At 59.4% G+C, this 27,065-nt stretch overlaps 2 protein-coding genes across 2 annotated transcripts; both read right to left on the reverse strand.

Moving 5' to 3' along the window:
* Positions 1-9,069: 9,069 nt before the first annotated feature.
* LOC136109479 (uncharacterized) lies at positions 9,070-13,557 on the reverse strand. The gene is made up of 7 exons (XM_065852196.2): positions 13,356-13,557; positions 12,215-12,778; positions 11,256-11,385; positions 10,954-11,033; positions 10,515-10,617; positions 9,981-10,409; positions 9,070-9,520 (listed from the first exon to the last, which is right to left on the reverse strand). Exons 1-7 carry the CDS (start codon positions 13,555-13,557, stop codon positions 9,070-9,072), a joined length of 1,959 nt encoding a protein of 652 aa, XP_065708268.2.
* Positions 13,558-15,662: 2,105 nt separating this feature from the next.
* Positions 15,663-26,115, reverse strand: LOC139829328 (glutamine-rich protein 2-like). Its single transcript, XM_071816366.1, has 13 exons — positions 21,164-26,115; positions 20,790-20,978; positions 19,481-20,111; positions 19,249-19,343; positions 19,029-19,120; positions 18,762-18,900; positions 18,406-18,594; positions 18,025-18,156; positions 17,365-17,529; positions 17,093-17,211; positions 16,454-16,770; positions 16,168-16,306; positions 15,663-15,884 (listed from the first exon to the last, which is right to left on the reverse strand). Exons 1-11 carry the CDS (start codon positions 21,395-21,397, stop codon positions 16,701-16,703), a joined length of 2,055 nt encoding a protein of 684 aa, XP_071672467.1. The 5' UTR covers positions 21,398-26,115; the 3' UTR covers positions 15,663-15,884; positions 16,168-16,306; positions 16,454-16,700.
* Between the last annotated feature and the right edge of the window lie 950 nt (positions 26,116-27,065).

The raw sequence follows: 27,065 nt of genomic DNA on the forward strand, positions 1-27,065 counted from the left end.
TCCCCACGGCACAGTGGCCTCGGAGGCGATTCCCCTTCGTGGCAGATGTGCAGTGACTGGCTCACGAGTGCACCAGCACCTGGGAACCTGGGCTGAAAACAAGGCCAAAGTGCCTGGTTTAGGATGCCTTTCCCTGCGGTTAATCAAGGCAGACGGATGTCTTTGGAGAGGGAGCTGTTCTGAAGGGATTTCTTCTGCCTCTCTTGACCATTGGCATGAGCCAGTGGCTGCTGACCAGGAAATGTGCTCATCGCTTGCTCCCTCATGAACACTGTCCTGGCCTTTTCAGCTATAAAGACATAAACCAGAGTATGTTTCCTGTCATCTGTGCAAGAAGGCGGTTTAAATGTAAAGGTGATCTTGCCTGTAAGCAGCACAAACTGCTCTAGAGACAGCTCTTTGCTGGGGATGGAGCTGTGAGAGAGGTTCTCCAGCGGGCACGGCTGCCTCCCTTTTGAAACACGGGCAATCTTTTGCTGGGATTCCCGTCCCTCAGCCTGATGGCTCTGACATCTCCTCTGAGGCTTCAGAAACGGTGCTGCTATCTACACAGCATTGCAAGATCCTTTTGCGCTGTGAACTGAAGTTGCTCCATAGCTGAAAGGGAGACCCCAACACAGAAAGCAGGGCTGCCATGATTCCTCTGAGAGTGAAGCCCACATCCCAAAGCAAGCCGATTCTCAGAGACGGCCAAGTTTCGAGCAGCGCTGTCACACGTGAGCTGCGAGTCACACGAGGAAGAGTTCTGGAGGATGGAGCGTGTCCCCAGATGGTTTTTGCCAGTGCTGACTAAGGAAGAGGCGTCCTGTCCAGGGGCCTCTGCAGAGAGATCTCCAGGCAGAGCAAGACACTGGGGGGCAACAGCCCCTCTCAAACCCCATTTTTCCACCCCAAGTGGCCGCACTGCAATGGGCAAGCCTTCATCCCGGGCCAGAGATGCTGGGTCCAGAAGTCATGGCTTGCTCCTGGGAGGGTCTTTTTGTGTCAGCCACCTCCTGTGTTTCGCCACGCATTTCTCACTTGCAATGACTTTCATTTCTTTTCCCTCTACGCTCTCCTCTGGTTTTGCCGTGGAGAGCAGATGCCAACAGTCTATTCCAGCCTTAGGGGATCTTGCAGACTTCTCCTTTGCTGTCTGTGGGGCTGGTGATTGCCTTCTGCTACTCCTGGTTAATTCTGAAGACTAATTCCTGGCAGATGTGGTTGGTGCTGCTGAGCAACACTCTTGGCTTTTTGCTGGTGCTCAGTAGGACACCTACAAGAAAGCAGGTATCAAAAACCTCCAGTTCTTGTGTTGAATGGTGGTGTGAGGAATCATTTAACTTCTCACTTTCACACTGAGCTCCTGGGGTTTTTGGCAAGATTGGCCTCAAAAAGGGCCGGGTCTGTCCTGAAGGACGGTGGGGAGGGCACTAAATTCAGTTCAGCACACAGAAAGCAGGGCCCGTACCGGGAACCGTGTGGGGCCCGGCCAGTGCCTCGTGTCCCGGGGGGCCCTGCCTGACTTTCTGTGCCCTAATGGGGTGCGAAGTGGAGCAGGGAGACAGGGAGCTGGGTGAAGAGGCTCCTGTGGGACCCCAAAACTCTCCCCACCCATCGTACTGGTCCTCAATGCATCACCCCGTCCCTACCGCTCCCTGCACGGAGCAGCTGGCATCAGAGCAGTGTCCCCTCCCCAAACCCACTGCACCCCAGTCCTTCGAGCACCCTGGATGTCCAAAATGTTCTTTGCAGCCCGAGCTGGCCCTGCCTGGGCTGGAGATCCTCCCCAGGCAGCACCCATGTTCTGGGGGCGCCACCCAGACCCTGCAGCGCTGGGTACCCCAATACCCGCCAGAGCTGGGCTTCGAGCATCCCCTGGTGCGGGATGCAGCCAGATCTCCAGCGATGGGGAGGCTGGCAGGTTGGGACTCCAAAAAAGCATCCATGACCGATCTGACACCCCCGCAGATGTGCACCCCCAGCAACACGCTGGCCACGCCGCCCAACTTCCCCGACGCTCTGGCCACGTTCTCCAAGCTGTAAACCCCTGAGAGCCGGCAGAGCAGCAGCAGCCCCATTGCCTCCATGGCCTGTGCCCGCGGGAGCTTCAGCCCCTTCTGGGCTTCCTCGCCCCACAACCCCCAGCCCGCCTGGCTGCCCCCTCTTCACCCACCGCCCATGGCCTCCACCACCCCCTGCCCCCCAGAAAGCCACGGCCACCATGGACGGCCAGAGATCAGACGGGGTTGGTGGAGGCGGGGGAGTCAGGGGGGTCCAGGGCCAGGGCGTTGGGAGCAGGGGCTCCCCTGAGAATCGCACTGGAAGAATTTTCAAGGTATTATTTCTAGGGTGGGGGGAGCACACACTGCTGGGGAGGGCACTGGCCCTTGAGAGCCTCTAGATGGCCTTTTCTCCCCTCAGTTTTCAAAAATATATATCTAATGTATATAAACATCCTAGTGCCGAAAGTGATCAGTCACCAAAACAGATCCGAATGACCAAAGTGATTCCATCACCACAGTGATCCCAGCACGGCCAGTGACCAAATGGGTGAGGGGCACAAGTGACAGGGGACAGTATCTGTAAAGGGGTGACAGACAGCGTCAGCGAGACGGCGCAGATCTGAACCCCAAGGTCCCCCATCACTAACAAGGGCCCCCCCCACACCCACCAGGGCTGGTCCAGCACACCCTGGTGAAGGCTCTCGGTGTTATTTGAAAATGCTCATTCAAAATGGCATTTTAAGAGGTGGTTTCCTCAGACCAAGCAGAAGCCCACAGGCACAGCTCGTTCACCGGCCCTGTGCCTCACCCCAGCGCCGCATCACGGCTCCCCCAGCCCCCGCCAAGGGCCATTTCTTACTGAGAAGCTGACGGAAGACCCAGGTAACGGAGCTGTCCCACTGGCACTGCAAAAACGCCAACCCTGCCGGGGTCATGGCATCCTCGTGCTTTCTGTACAAGTCAAACGTGCCAAAGGTTCGCATCTTGAGGCTGCGGCTGGAAACAATAAGAGCACAAGAGCTGAGGTGATTCTCTTTTCTTGCAGCCCTCTGGCAGGCAACTACTTCCCCACAGCACCCCAGAGTCTGTGAAACAGAGGTGGAAAACGAAGGCTCGTCAAAAATTCTCCCAGCTTCTCCAGCTCTCTGCACATTCCTGCTCCAGGCTGCTGTGCTGCTGGGCCGTCCGCCCCAGCGCGGCTTCCTGCTCCTTCTCCGCCAGCCTCAAGGACCGACCGAAACTGTGGGATTTTTCCAGCGCTTCTAAGTTGCTGACATCAATATCCTCGCCGGGCATCGGCCGCAGCGGGGCTGCCCGCGTGAGAGCGCAGCTGGGAATGGAGAGTGGAGAGAAGCTGCTCAACTCATGTACACCGTGACTCACTTACAAAAGACGCACCCATCGTTAACCAATGACACGGTAAACGCTTTCTGAGCACCTGCAAAAAGAAGGGCTATTTTCAACTTTTAGATCCTTCTGCATGACAAGAGGGAGACAGAAGATTCAGTAACGCATTGATTAGAATCAGAGAGCTTAGTTTATACCTATGATGCGTTGCCAGTAAGACACAAGGCAATTATAACTAACAATTATGACTGAAGCCGGAGGATCCCCAGTGCTGCCCAGCGCTGATGAAATAAAGAATGCCGCCGAACAGTAGCATTGCCTCTGCCTTTCAGTCCATCTCTTCGTTTCCAGAGAGTTCCCGCTTTCTCCAGAGCGCAAGAGACGAGGCCGAGAGAGCCCGGGAAGAGCCGGAGCCACCCCCGCCTCCCCGAGCCGGCCACGCCAGCAATTCAGCCGCCCGAGCGCTCTCCCCGCCACGCCGCAAGCGGCTCCCGCTGCCCGCGCAGGGGAACCGGGGCTCCCCGGCCCGGGACTCACCGGCCGTGCCGAACGCCCGCCCGCTCCGGACGCCGCTCAGCGCGGCACTCAGCAGGGGCACCGCCATGCTGCGCGCCGCCCGCACTGGAGGGACCCCGTTCCCATAGCGACGGGGGCTGCGCCGCGCGGACTCCGGTCTGCAAGGCCCCGCAGCCGTAGCAACGGGTCTGTCTACCGCAGCGCCGGGCTGGGAATGCCCCCCTGCCGCGGCAACGGGGCTGTTTAGCGCGGAGCCTGCCTAGAAACGTCCCCACAGCCCCGCGGGACGGGCTCTGCCCTCCCCGGGAACCCCTCCCCATCGCCGGCCTTGCTGCTCCGACCGGACAGAGCCCGCGGAAGGCACCGGAGAGGCCCCGCTCTCACCCTGGGGTACCCGGACGGGAGGTGGAGCCCAGCACAAGAGCCAGGGGTTTTTGAGAAATCGGCCCACAAAGGAAAAGCTGCGGTTGCCCGTGGGCTGTGGAACATCCTGGGGGTGCTGGGGAACCGCAGTGCAGAGTCACAGGATCCCAGCCTGGTGGGGCTGAAGGGACCTCTGCAGATTCCCCAGTCCAAGCCCTGCTCACGCGGGGTCACAGAGCAGATCACACAGGGAAATGCGTGGGGAGGAAAAAACAGCCTGGGCACTTCACTTGGGATTGTTGTTTTCTGGAAGACGGCCTTTAAAAACCAGAAGAACATCGCGGAACAATCTCCAGACCCAAGGACCCGTGGCAACTGATTTCTGCCCTCAAATTCTGGCTCCATCCTTCCAGGTCAAACTGGCAGTTTCTCCAACCACCGCGTGTGGTTTTTGGCTCCAGAGAAGGACGAGTATTTCCTTCCCAGCTCCATCAGCAAAGCAGTGCCACACGCGGATTCATGTGCACAAACTGTCACAGAAATGTTCTTGGCCCCAGGTTTCCGGTATCAGAGTCTCAGACGTTTGCGCTTTAAAAAACACTTTAATTATGAGATAAAAAACAACTTAAAAGGTACAGCAGAGAAACAGGCCAGACTGGGGGTCTCTCATGGAGGGGGAACACAAGGCAAAAGAGACTTGGGCTTTTAAACCCATTGCTCTAAGAAAGCCTCTCAGAAATGATGGTCAGGAGCAGGGAGGACGGCCGGGACGCTGGGAGAGGTGAAGCGCAGTAGGGCACTTTCCTCGGGATCACCAGAAATAACTGCGTAACCTCGGAGAAGTCGTGGTGCGGCGAAGGGCAGAAGGACGGACGGGATGCTGACAGACATGAAGTGGTGTATGGCGCTTTCTTCAGGGACGCCAAGAGGATCTTCTCCTTTTCTAAGTCATCATCCCCCTGAGAAGAGAGGAAGGATGGGTGGGAATGATCCCAGGCAGGGCCACAGAAACAGGGTGACAGTCCAGGGTGTCACTCACCAACAAGAGAAGCATCCCAAAGCCTCCCTCGTGCCATGTCCCCCATGAAGGGGACCCCTCCCCATGCTCCTGCAGAGCCCAGACCCTCGCAGTCTGAGCAAGACCCGCAGGGGAAGCCTCCAAGAGCGTCCCTGCCTGGGGAAAGAGCCAGCAGGGACCTGACGGCACAGGATGGGGACACCACAAAGCCAGGGCAAACGGGCTTTAACTCACCTGCCTCTCCCCTCCTGCCCCCTCCGGGCACTGCCCTGGCTCAGAGAGCTCTGCTGAGCCCCTGCAGAGGATGCAGAGGCCAACTCATACCTGAGGTTTATATACAGGGGCACTAAACCAGGCCCCGACCATCCCAAGCCTCTGGAGACAAAGGTACAAGCGCAGCTGTCCCCCCGCAAGTCCCTTCCCACCTGCAGCGCATGGAAGCCTCACTCAGGGTGCTGGAAAGACCCTCGGTCGGGGCACCGAGGTCCTGGGCTGCGGTCAGCGGTGCCACAGGGTGGTTGGGCAGCTCCTGGCGGGGCTGTTCATGCCGTCTCCTCTGGTGAGCCGTGCTTGATTCTACTTCCAGTTAGTGTCCTGGCAAATGCTGTTTATCTGCTGTTTCATTAAATGATTCATTTTCTTTTCTACCTGCTCACTTGCTTAAGGCTTGCAGGGAGTCTGCAACTGCCAATCGATCTCTAATGCTTTACTGACTTGCAGCACTACCTGTGCAACAAAAGGGGGCCCCCTAGCAGAGGACATCACAGCGGGTACCCCCAATCGGGGTACGGTCTCATTTTACAAAGCTTTAGTTACTGTTCTAGCTTTACTAGTTGAGCAGGGGATGCTTCTGGCCAACCGGAGAAGGTCTCTGTTAACACACTGCAAGGCAGAGTTTACTGATGTTGGTTCGAGGAGGCAGCCGTCCGGGCTCAGAGACATCCCTCTCATTTCTCTCTTCCCAGCAGCTCATCTCGCAGTATGAGCTGCCAATTTATTTCCAATTTCCTGATCAGTGTCTCCTTCTTGATGCTCCTTGAAATGCATGGTGACAACTTTCCTAGTAACAGCACAGCTTCCAACAACTGGAGTATCACATTTAATCTCTTCTCCTTGTGCTGTTAATAAATGTGGCCCTTCTCAAATGCTCCATGGGCACGCACCACTCCCAAAGCACACTTGGAATCTGTCCAAATATTAATCTTCTTCTCGTTGGATAATTTTAAAGCTCGTGTACGTGCAGCTGTCCGGGCAGAAGTCCCAGGAGACAAAGGTTTGCCTTCGATTACCTCGTGGGTAGTTGTTAGGGCATCCCCCGCTCTATCTACTCCTTGCTTTACAAAGCTGCTTCCATCAGTGAACCAGGAGTCTTCGGCGTCTTCCAGCGCCTGTTCCATTAAATCCCGTCTGCTGGAGGAAACAGCTCCCATTGTTTCCAAGCAATCCTGGACCACAGGCTCTGAAACAGACCCACTGAGGAAAGGGGCTGCAGTGACAGTGTTGGTAACGACAACATTCACATCATCCAGTTCCACCAGTACCGCCTGGTATTCAGGAATCTCAAGGGAGATAACCCATGGGTGCCTTTTTGTTCCAGTACGGTTGGGACTGTATGGGACACTTACACAGTCGTTTTCTGTCCCACGGTGAACTCAGGAGCTTCCTGTACAGCGAGTCCAAGAGCTGCCACAGCTCCACGACATCCAGGCCAGCCTTGGCTCACTGCATCTGATTGCTTAGGGAAGCAGCAGCCGCTCGGTTCTGAGCTCTTAATTGCTGTGCTAGAACACGCAGAGCAACGCTTTGCCTTTTGTGTGAGCATAACTCCAATGGCTTGGTGATATCTGGGAGACCCAGGTTCTTTGTTTAGTTGTGCAGATGCCCTCAGATGCTTCTCTTGTCCAATTCAACTTGGAAGTCCTTTTGTTTCACGGTTCATAGAAAGGCTTTACTCAAAGTCCATAATTATAAACAAGAAGTCTGCACCAACGTGTCATTCTAAGAAACGCCCGGAGCTCTTTTACCGCTGCAGGTTCTGGTGTCCGGCGAACAGCTTCTTGTCGCTCCATCCCCAGCTCCGGTGCCTTCCGGAGATCTCGAATCCCAGATAAGTCACTTGGTGCTGGATCAGCTGGGCTTTCTGTTGTGAAGCTCGATACCCACTGCATCTCACCAAATTCAGCAAACTTGCAGTGCATTGCATACGGTCTTCTTTGGTTTCCGTGGCTGCTCTTTTATCTTGAATGTCACTTCACTTTGTTTGAATGTTATTATTGCTTGCAATTGTTTTCCTAAGTCTCATCTCCGTAGCGGTTTTGGAGACCCAGGCGTAGATAAGAACTTAGGAATTCCATTTTGTCACTTCACCTTGTTTGTATGTTATTATTGCTTGCAACTGTTTTCCTAAGTCTCGTCTCCGTTACGGTTTTGAAGACCCGGGCTTAGATAAGAACTTAGGAATTCCAATTTGTTTCTCCAGTTTCTATTGGATTGGCTGTTGCAGAAAGCTTTGTCTTCTTGGCCAGTAGCTCCCACCACAGGTACAAAATCTTCATCTAATGGTATCAATGCCTGATTCAAAACCAAATCAAACGTTCCAGTATCAACTAAAATCTCAGCTTCTTTTCCATGTTTTCCCAAAGCCTCCCTCGTGCCGTGGTCCCCCATGAAGGGGACCCCTCCCCATGCTCCTACAGAGCCCAGAACCTCGCAGTCTGAGCAAGACCCACAGGGGAAGGATCACTGCGAAGGAGAGGAGGACGTGTGCCGGGCCATGGGCCGGGCAGCCCTGCCCCGAACCTCTCGGGATCAGAGCAGAGCAGTAGGAAGATGCAGCTGCTGCTTCGGGGAGCACAGACAGACACTACACAACAGCTCAGCATCCCTGGGGGCAGCGGGTGGGAGAGAGGATGGCCCCTGTTCCTCCTGTGCTCCGGGCCTGGTTCCCCGGAGGTCAGGGAACACCGCGGCCAGCGATCAACATGGGGGTACGACACGGGCTGTCGGTACCTGGTATGTGAAATAGTGCCGGTCAGCACATCCATCTCTCGCTCTTTCAGCCACATCACGTGCTGGAGCTGCTCCTCGTGTTTCTTGCGACAGATTCCCTGCAGGACACGGGGAAGGAGCCCACCACGGGCTGTTACAAACTGGTGCTCCCCATGACGGGCACCGTGGAAGAGGCTCGGTCGTGGGGCTGAGAACCAGGTCCCAGGAGCTGAGCTGGCAGGCTGGTCTGTCACGGGGCGTCCCACGGGCTGCCATCCCCATCTGGGATGGACCACATCTGGGGGTTATGGGCTTCTATACCAAAATCAGATTTCTCATTGGCCCAAAGTCATTGTTCTGAATAAAAGGGATCTGGGGGAGAGAAAACATGGGGTTCAGCATCTTTCAAAAGGCAACGCATTCCCTCAGAATGATGTCTCCAGCCAAATCTCCCTGTGTCTGCCTGCAAAGCAAATCCCCACTCCAAAAGCCACTGGGCTGCCCTCAATCCAGCGCTTCTGGACTCTCCATTCTCCTTTCACTGTCTCCCCAAACCATCCCCTGGTTCCTTCACCCAGACCAGGGGCACCGGCACCATGTGCCGCTCGTGCCGCTCTCACCCCTGCAGCTCCCGCAGCTGCTGCAGCTCCAGCCGGTGCTGCTCCCACAGCTGCTCCAGGTCCAGCTGGTGCTGCGCCAGCAGCTCTGCCTGATCCCGCGCCGTGTCCTGCCGCTCCTGCCGCAGCTGAGCCACCAGCTGCTCATTCTGCCACCGCAGCATCTCCACCTGCTGCCCGTAGTTGTCCTTCATTATGGTCACTGAGGTCCTGCCGGGAGAGAGCCCGTGAGGGGTCACAGCACCGAACAAGTGTTGCTTTCCTTCAGGTACCTGGCACTCTGCACCCAAAGGGGCACATGGGGATTTAGCAGCGATCGGTGTTGCTGTGCACCTGGGGAAATGGAGGCAGGGGCTGCTTCGCTCTCTGCATTCTGAGCCCTTAGCCCTCTGCTGCTGCTGCGCAGTGCGGTGTCCTGATTGGGGATGTGGTGGCAAAGGGACAGAACCCCCACAGCAGCAGTCGGTGGCCGTTGCTGGCATCTCAGCACAGGGAGGTTCTTCCTCTTTCCCGTCACCCTGATGCTGTTAGGAGCAGACATGGCCCCTTCTCCTCCCCCTGGGTCACCCATGGGCCCCATCCAGCAGGCGCTGGGGCTCACCTGGCTCTCCAGCTCTGCCACACGGGCCTGGGCGCTCAGCAGCTCTGCCCGACAGTCCAATGCTGCTGGGGAGGCGGCCAGCTGGCTGCAAGAAAAAAGCACCCGATGTGGTCAAGCCGAGGAGGCCACGAAAGACAAGATCCCTCCTCAACACCAGTTCCTGCCTCGCAGGTGAAAGGCAGGATTCAGCCTCTTGGCTGCCGAGGGAGCAGAGACCCCAACAGCTCCGTTCTTGGTGCTCCCCTGGCTGCATCTGCCCCCTTCCCCGGGCACTCCCACCTCACACCCCCTGCCCACCGCTCCAGGCACGGGGGCTGCAATTCCCTTCTGAGCCCCATTGGGACAGCACAAGTCTGAACCTGCCAAGGGGAATGGGACTGTGGGCTGGATCAGCGGGACAAAGACCCGCGGCATTACCCAACTGGATACCAGAAAGTGCTTAACACGAATTGGGTCAATCTGAGGCAAGCGCTGCTGAGAGCTGCTGCTGCAGCAGCCACACGTGGAGCAGACGGGAGCGCTGCGGCCATTGACCGGGCCTTTACCTGCCGGGAGAGCGGGGACCCGGCCCTTCGCCCGCAGTCTCTGAGGGCTCAGCCTCTGTGTCTTGGGCCTCCGAGGGTTTGTTCTTTTTCTCTTGCGCCTCCGAGGGCTCAGCCTTTTTCTCCTCAGTCTCAGAGGGCTTGGCTTTCTTCTGCTGGGTCTCCATAGTCTCGGCCTTTATCTCCTGTGCCTTGGCCTGTTCTTCAGCTCTGCTGGGAGCCAAAGCATCGATCATCCAGTCCGTTGGGTCGGGTTTAGGCACTGCCTCCTCTGCAGCCCTGGACTGGCTGGGGGGCTCCATGAAATCCTCATCCTCCCAGCCCAGCCAGTCGACTCCGGCCCTTCTCCTCCGCACGGGGTTCCGTCTGCGGGGAGGACGAGGTGTGGAGCGGGGCTCTGGGTTTGTTTCGCTGCTGCTGTTGGCAGAAAACCTGAGGAAGGAGAAGCAGTTGCAGACCTGCCTGCGAGGGGACCCGGGGACCTGCCTGCTCCGCCTCAGGGACAGCGACGCTCCAGACACACGCACAGCACCGTACCTCACCAACTGCCCCACCGCTGGCTGGACCGCGGGCCTGGAGCCCATCGAGGGCTTGTACTCTCCGAAGACAAGCTCCTTCTTGTCCCCGCGCCCTTCCTCCTCTGTTCAGACAAGGAGCCTTGAGTCAGCGCCCAGAGGAGCAGCTGCTGCAAAGACACCAGCCCTCCCCTCCTCCTCCTCCTCCTCCCAGGCTGCCTCGAGGGCAGAGCACAACCCTTGTGCATGAGCCGCCTTCCGCCCCGCTGACCCAGAGCCCCTTGACCGCCCTGCTCAGCCCGACACAAAGGGCATTTCCCCTGCAAGGCCACGAGAAATCAAGCTCGCTAGCCCAAGCCAATGCTGTCACCTCTGCAGACCTGCCCAACGTCCCTGGCTGGGCTCACCTGGCTACTTCTGGGACTTTTTATCCACTTTGCACTCCCTATGCTCTCCCGTACCTGGCTTTTCCAGGACTTTGGCCGCGGAGCCTCGTCCGAACAAGCCGTCCAGCGTGGAGCGCGCTGGCCGGAGCTCCGCTCTGTGGGGACACGGTGGCAGATGGTTTCTCCCAGAGGCAGGGCTGTCCCTCCTCACACAGCCTGGCCAGGCTGCTCTGGCTCTTCTCTGCCAAACCAGCTGCTCTTGCCCCTTGCTGGGACCCACGGGCAGAAACTCCGGCATCCCCCCCCAGCACGGTGGCACCAGCTCAACACTCAGCCCACCCCCTGCGTTACTGCCATCGCCTCCTCACTGCCCTTACTCTTTTTTTGGGCCTTTGCCACGTCTCAGCACATGCAACAGGTCGTCGTCTTCAGCATCTTCAAACATCGACGTCTTCTTCCTCTGGACCGGGGCCACGGTGCGCAGGGGCGTCTGGCGTGGGGGCAGCTCTGGGGATGGGATCTCCCCTGGGAGGAGGTTTGAGCAGGGTGGGGTTTGGTTTTTTAAACAACAAGAGATCAAAGCAGCCCTACCTGCTCTTCTCTCCCTGGACCATTTACAAAGTCCTTTTTCAATGTCTTTTCCGTGACTGAACCTCACAGCAAGTGACAAAGCGGCAACGCGCCACTGCCTGCTCTGCGCCCCTGCATCCACTGCTGGGACATGGCTGGGGTTCACTGACACTGGGGTTTCCAGCTCCGGCAACACCAGGAGCTTCTTGAGCTTTGCAAGTTTCCAATCAGATTGTTCCAGCCCCTCTTCACCCAAAGGCCCTGCTCTAAACACACCCTGGCTCTTGCCCCAACCCACCGGCTGCTACTGGTGTCCAGAGTGGATTTATCGGGGCAAAGGCCATTTGAGGTGACTATCAGACCCATGAGCGTCCCTGCTGCAGGAACAAGAGAGGCGAGTGCCTGTAACACAGCCCTCCCAGAAGTGCCCCAGCTGGGCTTTGCCGTGGACCGGGGATGCTACAGCCACCCAAATCCTGACCACAAAAACTTGTCCTTTGGCACGGTGCACAACAGGCCGGGTGAGGCCCAAGGGAAGATCTGAGCCTCCCTTCCCGGAAAGGAAAGGCCAGTTCTGTAACCTGGGGCACTCCCTGATCTGTGGCACAACCAGACCCCGTTATCAAGCTGCTCTAGAAATGACCACACTGCTTAATCAGAGATGGGACTGGGTGGCTTTCCATTTCATCAGCTGGGACCTCACACAAACTCAGCCAGGCTGCCGATTCCTTTCTTACCAGGAGGAGGCATCCAGCAACCTGCTTACCTTTCCTGCTGCTCTGTTCTGCTGTTGTCTCAGAGCTGCACTCAGTGCCACGTTTTACAGGCATCTTCTGTGGGCCAGCACTGGGTTTCGATGTCCTCAGGAAATCCCAGTCCCGGTCGTCCTTGTCCTGGAAAGCAAGAGGATGAGGACGGGCACAGGGCGAGTGCAGCGGATGCCTCAGCACTGCTTCTCCCTTGGGAGGCTGGTGCTGGGGGCCGCGGCTGCAGCTCACGGGGGCTGAGACGGGGGGATTTCGGTACTTGAAACGCTCTGAGCCCTGAGTCCTGTGCTGAGATCCTGCTGCTGCCTCTGGGAGAAGTGTCAGGAACACCCAAGGCCATTGCTTTGGGTGAGGGCTCTTCCTACGACGCTGGAGCCGAAGCACACCCAGGAAGGCTGGGCTGCAGCAGCGGGTGCCCCCGGGCTTTGCTCCATCCTCGGTACCCGGAAGCCCGTCTCCCACCAGCCACCCACTCCCCTCTCCTGGCTTTTTGCTCCTACCAGTGATGCCAGAGAGCTCAGCCCCAGCCCTCAGGACATCCAGGCTCTCTCCCCACGTTTGGGCTCACCCCTGCAGCTGCCTTGTTCTCTCCAGGGACGTTGCAAACCTCTGCAAGCAACCTGTCGGGGCAGCGAGCGGGTGCAGAAGCTGAGGAGGGGGCAGGTCAGGAGGACGTGGGGAGCACGCGGAGATCTGAAAGGCACTCACTCCTTGGTGACCCGCGCGCTGGTCTTCAAGGCTCTCCCACCGGCTGTAAAACGGGGTTCAACTGGAAACACACAGGGAGAGATCAGGATGATGGACATGGGCATAGCCCTGGCCTGGGCACTCCACGGGGGGATTCGCCGGCTTCTCACGGAGCTGCACCTTCCACACAAGGATGGTGACCATTGCGGTAGCCAGGGCTGCCACCTCACCCCAGTGTCCCCCTCCTCCGCCCCAGGCATTCCCAGCAGACCAAAGCACCTGCGCACAGTGAAAGGAGACCAGGCCAGTGCACTTACTGCTTAAACCTCTCTTGGCTTGCGTAGCCTGTGGAGAAAGACAAATTCCCTCATTAGAAAACCAAGCCAGTCTGAGCTGGACTGTCTCAGCACACTCAAGCCAGAGGCAGGTTTCTCCCGAGAACCCCAGCAGCACCAGCGACGCCCTCGTCCCGCTCGCACTGCTTGGGAAATGGCAGCTGAAAGCCCGGGGGAGCGGAGAGATGTGACCCCTTCAGTGACACCAGGGGGCTCAGCCCCTCCTGCCTCGGGATGGCTCCTGCCTCCCAACCAGTGCCAGAGCAGCACTGGGCATTTCCCAGGCCTGCCTGAGCACCCGGCACACTCGCCATCGCCATCGCAAGAGCCGGGCTTTCCCTTGCTCCAGAGGGTGTCTCCGCAGATTCCTCCGATGTCAACCCCCAGGGGGGGACCGAAGATCCTTGGTCGCGTCCACACTCTGACCTGCAGGGACAGGAGGATTTCCCCACTTGCTGTTCAACCTGCGTCCCTCTGCCACCCCCCCGGCTGGCTCCCTGCTGCTCAGACCTCTCCAAGCCCCTCAAAAACCAGGCTCCAGCTCAGCCTTAAACACACCCGGAATCAGAAAAGTATTCTGGTTGGAAAAGACCCTCAAGATCATTGAGTCCAACCATAAACCTCACACTACCAAGTCCACCACTACCCCATGTCAAACACCTCCAGGGCTGGTGACTCCAGCACTGCCCTGGGCAGCCTGTTCCAATGCCCCACAGCCCTTTGGGGAAGAAATTGTTCCCCACATCCAACCTCAACCTCCCCTGGTGCAACTTGAGGCCGTTTCCTCTGCTCCTGGTGCTTCTTCCTGGGGAGCAGAGCCTGACGCCCCTGGCTCCGAGCTCCTTTCAAGCAGTTCAGAGATCAGAAGGTCTCCCCTCAGCTCCTGTTCTCCAGCTGAACCCCACAGGTCCCTCAGCCGCTCCCATCACACTTGTGCTCCAGCCCCTCACCAGCTCTCTTGCTCTTCTCTGCACACTCTCCAGTAGCTCAAGGCGTCAGCCGAAGTCTCCAAATGCACAAGTCACTGAGATGAACAGCACCTCCCGCGATGCTGCAGGACGGAGCACCCGTCGTGGCACCAACCGCAGCGACCGCACCAACAGCACAAACGGCACCGGCCGCAGCAACCGCACAAACGGCATCGGCCGCACCAACCGCCGCCGATCTGCGTCCTGTGGCCGCGACACGGGGCGCCCTCGTGCCCCCGGCCCCCAGCACGCACAGGCCTGGTGGCCATGGCCGCGGTGTCCCGATCCCTGGGCTCAGGGCAGCCCTGGACCGGCCGCAGCAGCACCGCCCGGTCCTGCCCGGCCCCTCCCGACCCCGCCCGGCCCTTCTCCTCTTGCTGGTGCTGGGACATGGAGTCCCCGGTGGGCCTGAGGCCAGGCCGGACGCTCCAGCCCCGGCGACTCCAATACTCCCGGGGGAGTTTCAAACCTCTGCAGATCCCCCAGTCCAAGCCCTGCTCATGCAGGGTCAACAGAGCAGATCACACAGGTGGGTCCGGGAGGTTTTCAATGTCTCCGAGAAGGAGACTCCACACACGCTCTGGGCAGCCTGGGCCAGGCTCTGGCACCTCCCAGCAAACAAGTTTCTGCTCATGTTCAGATGGAGCCTCCTGTGTTTCGGTCTGTGCCCGTTGCCCCTCACCCTGGCGTTGGGCACCACTGAACAGAGTCTGGTCCATCCTCTGACAGCCACCCTGAGATATTGATCCCATTGATCAGATCCCTCTCAGCTTCTCTTCTCCAGCTCAACAGCCCCAGCTCTCTCAGCATTTCCTCAGAAGCAAAATGCTCCAGACCCCTCAGCACCTTTGTAGCCACCGCTGGACTCTCCCCAGTAATTCCTTGTCCTTCTTAAACTGGGGTGCCCAGAACTGGACACACCACTCAGATGGGGCCTCACGAGTGCAGGGCAGAGGGGGAGGATTCACCTCCCTTGACCTGCTGGCCACACTCCTACTCACGCAGCCCAGGTACCATTGGCCTCTTGACCACGGGAGACATTGCTGGCTCACGGTCAACCTGTTGTCAAGCAGAGCTCCTGTGACAGCTCGGCCTTGCCCGGCCTTGCAGCTCGGCTCCTGCTGCTGCTCTCCCGGCTGCCGACAGTCAGCCCGGCATCTTGCACAGCTGCCTGGTTACCTCCTCACCCCGTCCCCCCAGTTAGGCCCAGGGGGTGCTTCTTAAGCCCATGGACACCTCAGCCCCACCCGGGGTACAGGATGGGCTTTTGCTGGCTCTGCCCTGGTGCCCACTGGTTTGCTCCCAGTGCTCCCTCTGGAGGGGGTCTGGATACCACTGGATCCACCTGGGCACCCCCAAAGTGCCTTTTTAGCACTTATTTGTCTCCTGAAAAAGCAAACACAGGGGGGCTTTCTCCCATCCTGCCCCAGGGCCCTCCACTCAGACCACACTGGCACTTGGTTGCTCATGGCCGTTTATTGTAGCTGTTGCTTGCTCAGCGCCCGAGGCGGTGGGACCGGGGCCCGGGACCCCCGTCCTGCCCGGCTGTCAGGGCACTGATTTATTGCGGAGTGGCAGGAGGTGCACCAGCAGCTTCGGTGCCTGGGTGAGGCGTGCGGGAGACGAGGCAGATCGGTTCTTCGGCGCGGCGGGTTGGTGCTGCAGTGAGGAGGAGGTACCTGGGGGCGAGGGGCAGGGTCAGCCACAGACACCCACAAACAGGGTCCTGCCCCCACCCTGAAGCACACAGGCTGTTGTCCCACACTGCCAGCACCACCCCCCATGTGCCCCCAGCTCCCTCCAGCTCCACCACGAGGAGCGGCTGCCCCAGCAGCCAGTGCTGCCCCCGCATCCCAGCCCAGACCCCAGACTCCCGTCCCACCCAGCCCAGCTGCAGGCACAGACCCATCCCCCCAGACAGCAGGGTGTCCTCTGCCCCCAGGTGCCCTGACAGGGCCATACTTGGCCGGCTCATTGAGGTCGTGGTGTTTGGCGTCCCCCTTTGCTTTGAGGACAGCTCAGAGCTCTCCGTTACAGACGGCTGCTTGTTCTGTTGGTTCCCGTCAGTGCCGTCCTGGCCCAACAGCTGCATCGCGTCCTTCTGGGAAGGGGAGAGCGTGTGACCCAAACACTGGGCCCCATTCCGCATCCCCCAGCAACCCTCCCCCAGCCAGCTCTCCGTGGGGAAATTGAGACACAGATCCCCCCGCAGGCTCAGCATCCCCCTCCCCACCTCCATCATCCCTACCTTGTTGGGGCTGCGGGCACTGGCTTGGGATGGCCGTGGAATGCTGGGCGGTTGGGGCTGGAAGCGTGGGGGCCTGACGGTGTGTGCGCCCCCGCAGCTCCGCGGAACAGTGGGGTACCTGCACTCGCCCGTCCGCTCCCTGTGGGACAGGACACGGGGTGCTCAGTGCCTGGCAGTGACCCCTCCCCATGTGTCACTCGATTCCAGGGAGGGGTCAGGGGGCGCTCCCTGTTCGGGGGGCAGTTACTCACGGTCCAGGCGCCAGCATGTTGACGGGCCGGTCGCAGGACAGGCAATGGAAACCAGGCAGCAGCTGCCTGGAGAGGGGAGAAAAGGGCTGGGGAGCTCCTGGGGGGCACAGCCCCACCTGCACACCATCCCCTGCCACAAAAAGCCTCTGCACCCACCCCCCAAGATTGGTTCAGGAGGGCTCCTCCCACACGTGCCCCCTCATTGTGCCGCCTCCGTCGCTGGGAAGCTGCAGCTGGCAGGAGCACAAGGCACAGCCACTTGCTCAGCATCCCCAGGGGCGCTGCCCACATGGCTCCCACGCCAGGGTACCACAGCGGCACGAGCTGGGACAGCCAGCAGGAACAGGGCCAGCACTGCCAAAGCCACCGCTGTCCCGATCGCACTCACTTCCTAATCCCAGCGGCATCGTCACGCTCTGGCTGCAGCACCTTCTGCAGCTGCCTGCTGAGGCTCTTCCAACGCTCCTCCTGCTGCTGCCGGAACGCCCCCATCTCCCGGCGGTCCAGCTGTGGACGGGTGACACCCTCAGCCATCTACCCCAGGATGGGACATGGCGGTCCCCAGGGGGACAGCCAGGAGGGGGCACCCTCGCAAGGATGCTGCCTCAGGCTGCCAGGCCCCCAAGGTGCCAGTTCTGCATGGAGGGGACGAGCCCTCACCTTACAGTCCATCTGCCTTTGGAGCTCTTGCTGGAACTGTTGACAGTCCTGCTCCTGGCCTGTCACCCGGCTCGTCACCTTCTCCATCCCCTTGTTCAGCTGCTCCATGCACGCCTCAAACTGGCTGCGACTGACTTTGTCAGCCAGGGCGGCCTTGTCTACCTTCTAGCAATGGGGAAAGACAGGAGAGCGGTTGGAGACAGGATGGAGGGACAACGGGAGAGGGAGAAGTGGCTACGTGGATCTGTTCACCCCATCGCCCCCGTGGGGTTGGTCCCACCAGCCGAAGGGACTCAGGATCACAGAGGGACCTGGCAAAGGACCCGCAGCCGGGCTGGAAATCCTCCCTCCCCCTGGCTGGTTCTGTCAGCCGGCACCCAAGGAACAAGGGGTGTTTGTCACCCTGCCCAGGACACCCTTGGCTGGCACCAGGGACCCTCGAGCCCGTACCTCATCGATTCCCAGGCAAAAAGCAGCCCGTGATGCCACGGTAGGGTCGGAGCTGACCCCCGGCCAGCCGAGCACCCCCTGCCTCCCCACACCATCAGAAACCTCCAGGAAAGGCATCGGGAAGCTGTGCAGGGCTGTGAGCAGGGTGGCAGGGGGACAGATCCCTTGGGGTCCCAGCCTGGGCTCTGCCTGCAGGTTACAGACACTCACCTTGATGTCATTCTGCTCCTGCTGGTGATCCTGCTGGAGGTTTGCAAGGCCCGAGCTGAACTTCTCATAGTCCTTTTGGAGCTGCATGATGCTGGCCTGGAGGCACTTGAGCTGCTCGTCCTGCTGCAGGGACTAAGAGGACAAGGCGGGGCTGAGCAAGGAGGGTGGCTGCCCCGCAGGGAAAGACCCAGGGTATTTTGGCTGGTGGCCACGGGCTTTCAGTGCAAGCAGAACATTTTCTCCAAGGCTTTAATTCCCTTCCATGCTGCTGACTCCCACAAGCCAATTAGGGGGGCAGCCAGGGGCTCCCCCGCGTTACAGCAAAGCAGAAATGCCTGGGGGGTCCTAGCAGCTCAAGCCCCCTACACTGCATCTCCTTACCTGTCTCCTCCACTTTTCATAATTGTCCACCTTGCCGCCCGCCTTCTGGGCCAGGGACGCCACCTGCTTCTCGAGCTTCTCGCAGCGCTGGAGGAGCTTCTCCAGCAGCACCATGGTGTCCGGGCTGCAGACGTGGCACCCTGCCTGCTCGTGTTCCCCGCTCTGCGCCGTCGCTCTCGGCTCGTCCACCTGCTGGCAGGGGAGGAGGAATCAGCTCTGAGCCGGGCTGGATGCGGCCCACAAGCGCAGGTGCCGTGGAGGCTCCATGACCCCATCCAGCCAGGGGCCGTGGCCGGGACCCCGCCAGGACTCCCCCCGAGCCAGCGGGGGCTGGGAGCGCTGCCCCCGGGCCTCACCTCTGCCTGCAGCTGCTGCGCTGTCTCCATCACCAACTTATTCACATACTCGGCCGCAAACTGCTCCAGCTGGGCCTGAGTCGGCTCCTGCTGCTTCCCCAACTCCTTCCGCTCTGCCTTGACCTTCTGTCCCTTGGGCCTGGCCAGCGAGACGGGGGCAGGCTTAGCCTTTGTGGGGGAGTCCCCTGCTCCCCAAACTGGGATGCTCTCAGACCCCAGGTTCCCTCGCAGCCCTGCGAGGTAGGAAACCCTCTCCCATCCTTTTACCGCGGCTGTTGGGTCATCTGGGCGCTGCCGTCTGCTTTCCTGCCGGCTCCAGCCCCCCTCATCTTTCTGGGAGCATCCTCCACGTTCCTGATCTGGGAACGGCGGTGGGGGCAGTGAGGGCACAGCCCCCTGTGTCATTCCGGCACGGGGACCCTTCGGCTGCCCCCTCCCTGCCCAAACTGCCATCCCCGCAGCCCCTCGGGGACTGCTGCCGGCTCACCTTCTCCTCCTGCCCGTGGAGGGCCCTGGCCATGTCTTGCAGGAACGACATCTGGCACTTGAGGTCGGCCAGGATGCTGGTGATGCTCTGCCGGCCTAGAGGGACATGGTGCAAGGGGATGTGCTGTTGGTGAGGGGGTCTCACCCTTGGGGCCAGGCTCTGAGCATGACGGGCCCCTGAGCCAGGGTGTCCCCACACCAAACAACCCCCGCCAGCCTCCCCGTGCTCTCACCTCCCTCCGGGAAGAGCCGGCGCACGTTCTCAAGATCCGCGCGTTCTGCTTTTGCAGATTTCAGCTGCTCCACCTCCTCCTTCAGACCAGTGCAGACGTTGCCGAGCTGCCCAACCTGGGAGAGAACCTCCCGCATCTCCGACTCGTAGCTGGAGATGATGGTGGAGCCTGAGGAGCCCCAGGGTTTGGCCGGCTCTTCGGCATCCCCTGGGATGGTGGCTTGGGAGCTGGAGGACCCAGGCTGCACCCCAGGGGTGGTGGTGTGGGTCCCAGGTGATCCTGGCTGTTTCCCCAAGGTGCTGGTCTGGGTGTCAGGGGCCCCTGGCTGTCTTCCCAGGCGGGTGCTGGCCTGGCTGCCCCGTGATCCTGGCTGCATCCCCGGGCTGGTGACACCGGCATCAGTAGACCTCATGTGGTCAGAAGGAGTGCCTGACAACTTCACAGGGGTCACTGGTTCCCCCTGTGTCCCTGCTTGCATCCCCGGGGAGCCAGACCCTGCAGTCCCCTTGCTGGTCTCCATCCCAGGCTGTATCCCACGTCCCTTCAGCCCCAGTGCTGAGCTCTTCCTGGCCTGGCTGTCCGTGGCCACCTGGGTGGGCTCGGCGGGGGCAGACTGGCCCCCAGCACCTTCCTGGGAAGAAGAGGCAAAGGGCAGCAGGGTTACTGGCAGCTGGGCAGCCGTGAGGACAGACCCCAGAACCCCCCGCCATGTCCCCAGTCCCTGTCCCCAAACCACCATCTCACGGGGATAAAGTCGTGTTCCACGTGAGAGCCCAAATGCAAAGGCATCACGGGGTCAGCCCGGCCAGGGATGGGACCCCCAGCATCACTGCCCAGCACCCCCAACCCACAGGCTGTGCCCCGAGGCAGGAGGGCTGGTGTCCCCGAGGGAGCGGGGACGCAGCCGCCTCCTGTCCCTGCGCAGCCCGGCAGCGTCCTGGGGCTTCCCCTGGAGCTGGGTGAGGAGAGGGACACCCGTTCAGATGTGGGAGCGGGATTTAAAGAGAATCCCCAAATGAATGGGGCAGGAGGCACAGAGACGCTGGGCAGGGCTGTGCCTGGGGGCCGCGGCGGAATTCCATGAGCAGAGCTTTATCTCCCCTCCTTCCCCTCCCATGGTTCTGTTTTGAGGGCTCCCTAGTTCAAAAGTGCCTTAGCAACTCTTGGGACACCCTTCCCACTCTTCCCTCCTGCTGCCCTCCACGCTGGTGACAACGATGGCCACAGAGCAGGGGCGCAGGCTGACAGGGAGAGAAGCGGGGAGGGGACGAGGGCCCAGCTCCCTGCTGGGGCACCAGGGGACACCCACCAGGCCAAGCGTCTCCTGGATCTCCTGGATGTCCTCTGCGAGGCCGGAATGCGCCTCCTGCATCGCCCGCATGTCCTCTGCCAGGCCGACATGCGCCTCCTGCATCTCCCGCATGTCTTCTGCCAGGCCGGACTGCACCTCCTTAAACTTGTTGATCTCCTCCCACAGATCCTGAAGCGAAGCCCTTTTCTGGGAGAGCGGGTGTCGGGGTGAGCCCAGGGGAGGGTCCCTGGGGACCTGGACCCCGCTGTGCTCTGCTGCAGGAGCTCGGGCTTAACCCAGCCCTTGGGCTGAGGGCAGCACGAGGGCAGCGCGGAGCCCAGAGGAGGGGGCGTCTCGTGGGGGAGCACCCAGGGACCAGCAAGAGGTTCTACCTTGCAGATGTCTCTCTCCTTCTCTTCCTGGCCAGGCTGTTCCTTCGTGACCTTGTCCTTCCCTAAGCTGGGGGTCGGGCTCTGCCCTGGCTCCAGGACGGACAGCTCCTGCTGGTCCGGCTGCCCGATGATCATGGCTTTCAGCAGCTTGTGCAGCGCCACCAAATCCACAACCCCAACTTGGGGTGTCCCGATGGCAGCATCCAGCATCTCCAGCAGACTGCGTGTGGCCATCGCTGCTGTTCTGCCTGAAAACACTGAACCCGAAGTAGGGAGACAGGAGCTTTTCTGTCCGGAGGTGATCTTGGAGGGATGGACAGACAGCAGCCTTTCTCCTGCTCCTTCTTGCCACAGAAAGCGATCAGTCACCAAAACAGATCCAAGTTCCGAAAGCAATCCGAGCGATGGAAGTGATCCAGTCACCAAAGCAATGCAAGTGCCGAAAGTGATCAAACCACCAAAAGCGGTTCAACCACCAAAAGCGATTCCACCACCAAAAGCGATGCAACCACCAGAAGTGATCCCACCAACAAAAGTGATGCAACCACTAATAGCGATCCCACCACCAAAAGCGATCCAACTGCCAAAATGAGTCCACCACCACAGTGATCCCACCACGGCAAGTGATCCCACCACGGCCAGTGACCAAATGGGCACGGGGCACAGGTGACAGGGGACAATATAGTGTCTCTGTTGCCCGGCAACAGCCGCCCCAGGAGCCAGCGGGCGCCGCCCTGGTCATTGTGATGAAGTTATCCACGGGATGGGAGGTGCTGAGGGTCCCTCCTGCCTTTCCCACTTCACCACCTACATTGTAGCTGGTGACACCTCATATTTTGGGGCAGGTCACTGCAGCCCGTGCCCAGATTCAAAATACAATCAGACAAGTCATGGGGAATGAAATCTCACTTTACTGAATTAAATACCCTCAGTTTTAATTGCAGAGAGAGTGGCTTTATCCGTGTTGTGTACTCAATCAAACTCTCCTGACGTTTAATCCTTTCCTTTCCCCACGGCACAGTGGCCTCGGAGGCGATTCCCCTTCGTGGCAGATGTGCAGTGACTGGCTCACAAGTGCACCAGCACCTGGGAACCTGGACTGAAAACAAGGCCAAAGTGCCTGGTTTAGGATGCCTTTCCCTGCGGTTAATCAAGGCAGACGGATGTCTTTGGAGAGGGAGCTGTTCTGAAGGGATTTCTTCTGCCTCTCTTGACCGTTGGCATGAGCCAGTGGCTGCTGACCAGGAAATGTGCTCATCGATTGCTCCCTCATGAACACTGTCCTGGCCTTTTCAGCTATAAAGACATAAACCAGAGTATGTTTCCTGTCCTCTGTGCAGGAAGGCGGTTCAAATGCAAAGGCTGATCTTGACCGTAAGCAGCACGAACTGCTCTAGAGACAGCTCTTTGCTGGGGATGGAGCTGTGAGAGAGGTTCTCCAGCGGGCACGGCTGCCTCCCTTTTGAAACACGGGCAATCTTTTGCTGGGATTCCCGTCCCTCAGCCTGATGGCTCTGACATCTCCTCTGATGCTTCAGAAATGGTGCTGCTATCTACACAGTATTGCAAGATCCTTTTGCGCTGCGAACTGAAGTTGCTCCATAGCTGAAAGGGAGACCCCAACACAGAAAGCAGGGCTGCCCTGATTCCTCTGAGAGTGAAGCCCACATCCCAAAGCAAGCCTGTTCTTAGAGACGGCCAAGTTTCGAGCAGCGCTGTCACACGTGAGCTGCGAGTCACATGAGGAAGAGTTCCGGAGGATGGAGCGTGTCCCCAGATGGTTTTTGCCAGCACTGACTGGGGAAGAGGCATCCTGTCCACGGGCCTCCAGGCAGAGCAAGACACTGGGGGGCAAGAGCCCCTCTGAAACCTCATTTTTGCACCCCAAGTGGCCGCACTGCAATGGGCAAGCCTTCATCCCGGGCCAGAGGTGCTGGGTCCAGAAGTCATGGCTTGCTCCTGGGAGGGTCTTTTTGTGTCAGCCACCTCCTGTGTTTCGCCACCCATTTTTCACTGTCACTGACTTTCATTTCTTTTCCCTCTACGCTCTCCTGCGGTTTTGCCGTGGAGAGCAGATGCCAACAGTCTATTCCAGCCTTAGGGGATCTTGCAGACTTCTCCTTTGCTGTCTGTGGGGCTGGTGATTGCCTTCTGCTGCCCCTGGTTCATTTTGAACACTAATTCCTGGAAGATGTGGTTGGTGCTGCTGAGCAACACTCTTGGCTTTTTGCTGGTGCTCAGTAGGACACCTACAAGAAAGCAGGTATCAAAAACCTCCAGTTCTTGTGTTGAATGGTGGTGTGAGGAATCATTTAACTTCTCACTTTCACACTGAGCTCCTGGGGCTTTTGGCAAGATTGGCCTCAAAAAGGGCCGGGTCTGTCCTGGGGGACGGTGGGTAGGGCACTAAATTCAGTTCAGCACACAGAAAGCAGGGCCCGTACCGGGAACCGCGAGGGGCCCGGCCAGTGCCTCATGTCCCGGGGGGCCCTGCCTGACTTTCTGTGCCCTAATGGGGTGCGAAGCAGAGCAGGGGCACAGGGAGCTGGGTGAAGAGGCTCCTGTGGGACCCCAAAACCCTCCCCACCCATCGTGCTGGTCCTCATTGCATCACCCCATCCCTACCGCTCCCTGCACGGAGCAGCTGGTATCAGAGCAGTGTCCCCTCCCCAAACCCACTGCACCACAGTGCTTTGAGGACCCTGGATGTCCAAAATGTCCTTCGCAGCCCGAGCTGGCCCTGCCTGGGCTGGAGATCCTCCCCAGGCAGCACCCATGTTCTGGGGGTGCCACCCAGACCCTGCAGCGCTGGGTAACCCAATACCCGCCAGAGCTGGGCTTCGAGCATCCCCTGGTGCGGGATGCAGCCAGATCTCCAGCGATGGGGAGGCTGGCAGGTTGGGACTCCAAAAAACCATCCATGACCGATCTGACACCCCCGCAGATGTGCACCCCCAGCAACACGCTGGCCACGCCGCCCAACGTCCCCGACGCTCTGGTCACGTTCTCCAAGCTGTAAACCCCTGAGAGCCGGCAGAGCAGCAGCAGCCCCATCGCCTCCATGGCCTGTGCCCGCGGGAGCTTCAGCCCCTTCTGGGCTTCCTTGCCCCACAACCCCCAGCCCGCCTGGCTGCCCCCTCCTCACCCACCGCCCATGGCCTCCACCACCCCCTGCCCCCCAGAAAGCCACGGCCACCATGGACGGCCAGAGATCAGAGGGGGTTGGTGGAGGTGGGGGAGTCAGGGGGGTCCAGGGCCAGGGCGTTGGGAGCAGGGGCTCCCCTGAGAATCGCACTGGAAGAATTTTCAAGGTATTATTTCTAGGGTGGGGGGAGCACACACTGCTGGGGAGGGCACTGGCCCTTGAGAGCCTCTAGATGGCCTTTTCTCCCCTCAGTTTTTAAAAATATATATCTAATGTATATAAACATCCTAGTGCCGAAAGTGATCAGTCACCAAAACAGATCCAAATAACCAAAGTGATTCCATCACCACAGTGATCCCACCACGGCCAGTGACCAAATGGGTGAGAGGCACAAGTGACAGGGGACAGTATCTGTAAAGGGGTGACAGACAGTGTCAGCGAGACGGCGCAGATCTGAACCCCAAGGTCCCCCATCACTAACAAGGGCCCCCCCCACACCCACCAGGGCTGGTCGAGCACACCCTGGTGAAGGCTCTCGGTGTTATTTGAAAATGCTCATTCAAAATGGCATTTTAAGAGGTGGTTTCCTCAGACCAAGCAGAAGCCCACAGGCACAGCTCGTTCACCGGCCCTGTGCCTCACCCCAGGGCCGCATCACGGCTCCCCCAGCCCCCCGCATGGGCCATTTCTTACTGAGAAGCTGACGGAAGACCCAGGTAACGGAGCTGTCCCACTGCCACTGCAAAAACGCCAGCCCTGCCGGGGTCATGGCGTCCTCGTGCTTTCTGTACAAGTCAAACGTGCTAAAGGTTCGCATCTTGAGGCTGCGGCTGGAAACAATACGAGCACAAGAGCTGAGGTGATTCTCTTTTCTTGCAGCACTCTGGCAGGCAACTACTTCCCCACAGCACCCCAGAGTCTGTGAAACAGAGGTGGAAAACGAAGGCTCGTCAAAAATTCTCCCAGCTTCTCCAGCTCTCTGCACATTCCTGCTCCAGGCTGCTGTGCTGCTGGGCCGTCCGCCCCAGCGCGGCTTCCTGCTCCTTCTCCGCCAGCCTCAAGGACCGACCGAAACTGTGCGATTTTTCCAGCGCTTCTAAGTTGCTGACATCAATATCCTCGCCGGGCATCGGCCGCAGCGGGGCTGCCCGCGTGAGAGCGCAGCTGGGAATGGAGAGTGGAGAGAAGCTGCTCAACTCATGTACACCGTGACTCACTTACAAAAGATGCACCCATCGTTAACCAATGACACGGTAAACGCTTTCTGAGCACCTGCAAAAAGAAGGGCTATTTTCAACTTTTAGATCCTTCTGCATGACAAGAGGGAGACAGAAGATTCAGTAACGCATTGATTAGAACCAGAGAGCTTAGTTTATACGTATGACGCGTTGCCAGTAAGAAACAAGGCAATTATAACTAACAATTATAACTGAAGCCGGAGGATCCCCAGTGCTGCCCAGCGCTGATGAAATAAAGAATGCCGCCGAACAGTAGCATTGCCTCTGCCTTTCAGTCCATCTCTTCGTTTCCAGAGAGTTCCCGCTTTCTCCAGAGCGCAAGAGACGAGGCCGAGAGAGCCCGGGAAGAGCCGGAGCCACCCCCGCCTCCCCGAGCCGGCCACGCCAGCAATTCAGCCGCCCGAGCGCTCTCCCCGCCACGCCGCAAGCGGCTCCCGCTGCCCGCGCAGGGGAACCGGGGCTCCCCGGCCCGGGACTCACCGGCCGTGCCGAACGCCCGCCCGCTCCGGACGCCGCTCAGCGCGGCACTCAGCAGGGGCACCGCCATGCTGCGCGCCGCCCGCACTGGAAGGACCCCGTTCTCATAGCGACGGGGGCTGCGCCGCGCGGACTCCGGTCTGCAAGGCCCCGCAGCCGTAGCAACGGGTCTGTCTACCGCAGCGCCGGGCTGGGAATGCCCCCCTGCCGCGGCAACGGGGCTGTTTAGTGCGGAGCCTGCCTAGAAACGTCCCCACAGCCCCGCGGGACGGGCTCTGCCCTCCCCGGGAACCCCTCCCCATCGCCGGCCTTGCTGCTCCGACCGGACAGAGCCCGCGGAAGGCACCGGAGAGGCCCCGCTCTCACCCCGGGGTACCCGGACGGGAGGTGAAGCCCAGCACAAGAGCCAGGGCTTTTTGAGAAATCGGCCCACGAAGGAAAAGCTGCGGTTGCCCGTGGGCTGTGGAACATCCTGGGGGTGCTGGGGAACCGCAGTGCAGAGTCACAGGATCCCAGCCTGGTGGGGCTGAAGGGACCTCTGCAGATCCCCCAGTCCAACCCCTGCTCACGCGGGGTCACAGAGCAGATCACACAGGGAAATGCGTGGGGAGGGAAAAACAGCCTGGGCACTTCACTTGGGATTGTTGTTTTCTGGAAGACGGCCTTTAAAAACCAGAAGAACATCGCGGAACAATCTCCAGACCCAAGGACCCGGGGCAACTGATTTCTGCCCTCAAATTCTGGCTCCATCTTTCCGGGTCAAACTGGCAGTTTCTCCAACCACCGCATGTGGTTTTTGGCTCCAGAGAAGGACGAGTGTTTCCTTCCCAGCTCCATCAGCAAAGCAGTGCCACACGCGGATTCACGTGCACAAACTGTCACAGAAATGTTCTTGGCCCCAGGTTTCCGGTATCAGAGTCTCAGACGTTTGCGCTTTAAAAAATACTTTAATTATGAGATAAGAAACAACTTAAAAGGTACAGCAGAGAAACAGGCCAGACTGGGGGCCTCTCATGGAGGGGGAACACAAGGCAAAAGAGAC

Source organism: Patagioenas fasciata, chromosome 18 (assembly GCF_037038585.1).
Source record: "Patagioenas fasciata isolate bPatFas1 chromosome 18, bPatFas1.hap1, whole genome shotgun sequence".
NCBI lineage: Eukaryota > Metazoa > Chordata > Aves > Columbiformes > Columbidae > Patagioenas > Patagioenas fasciata.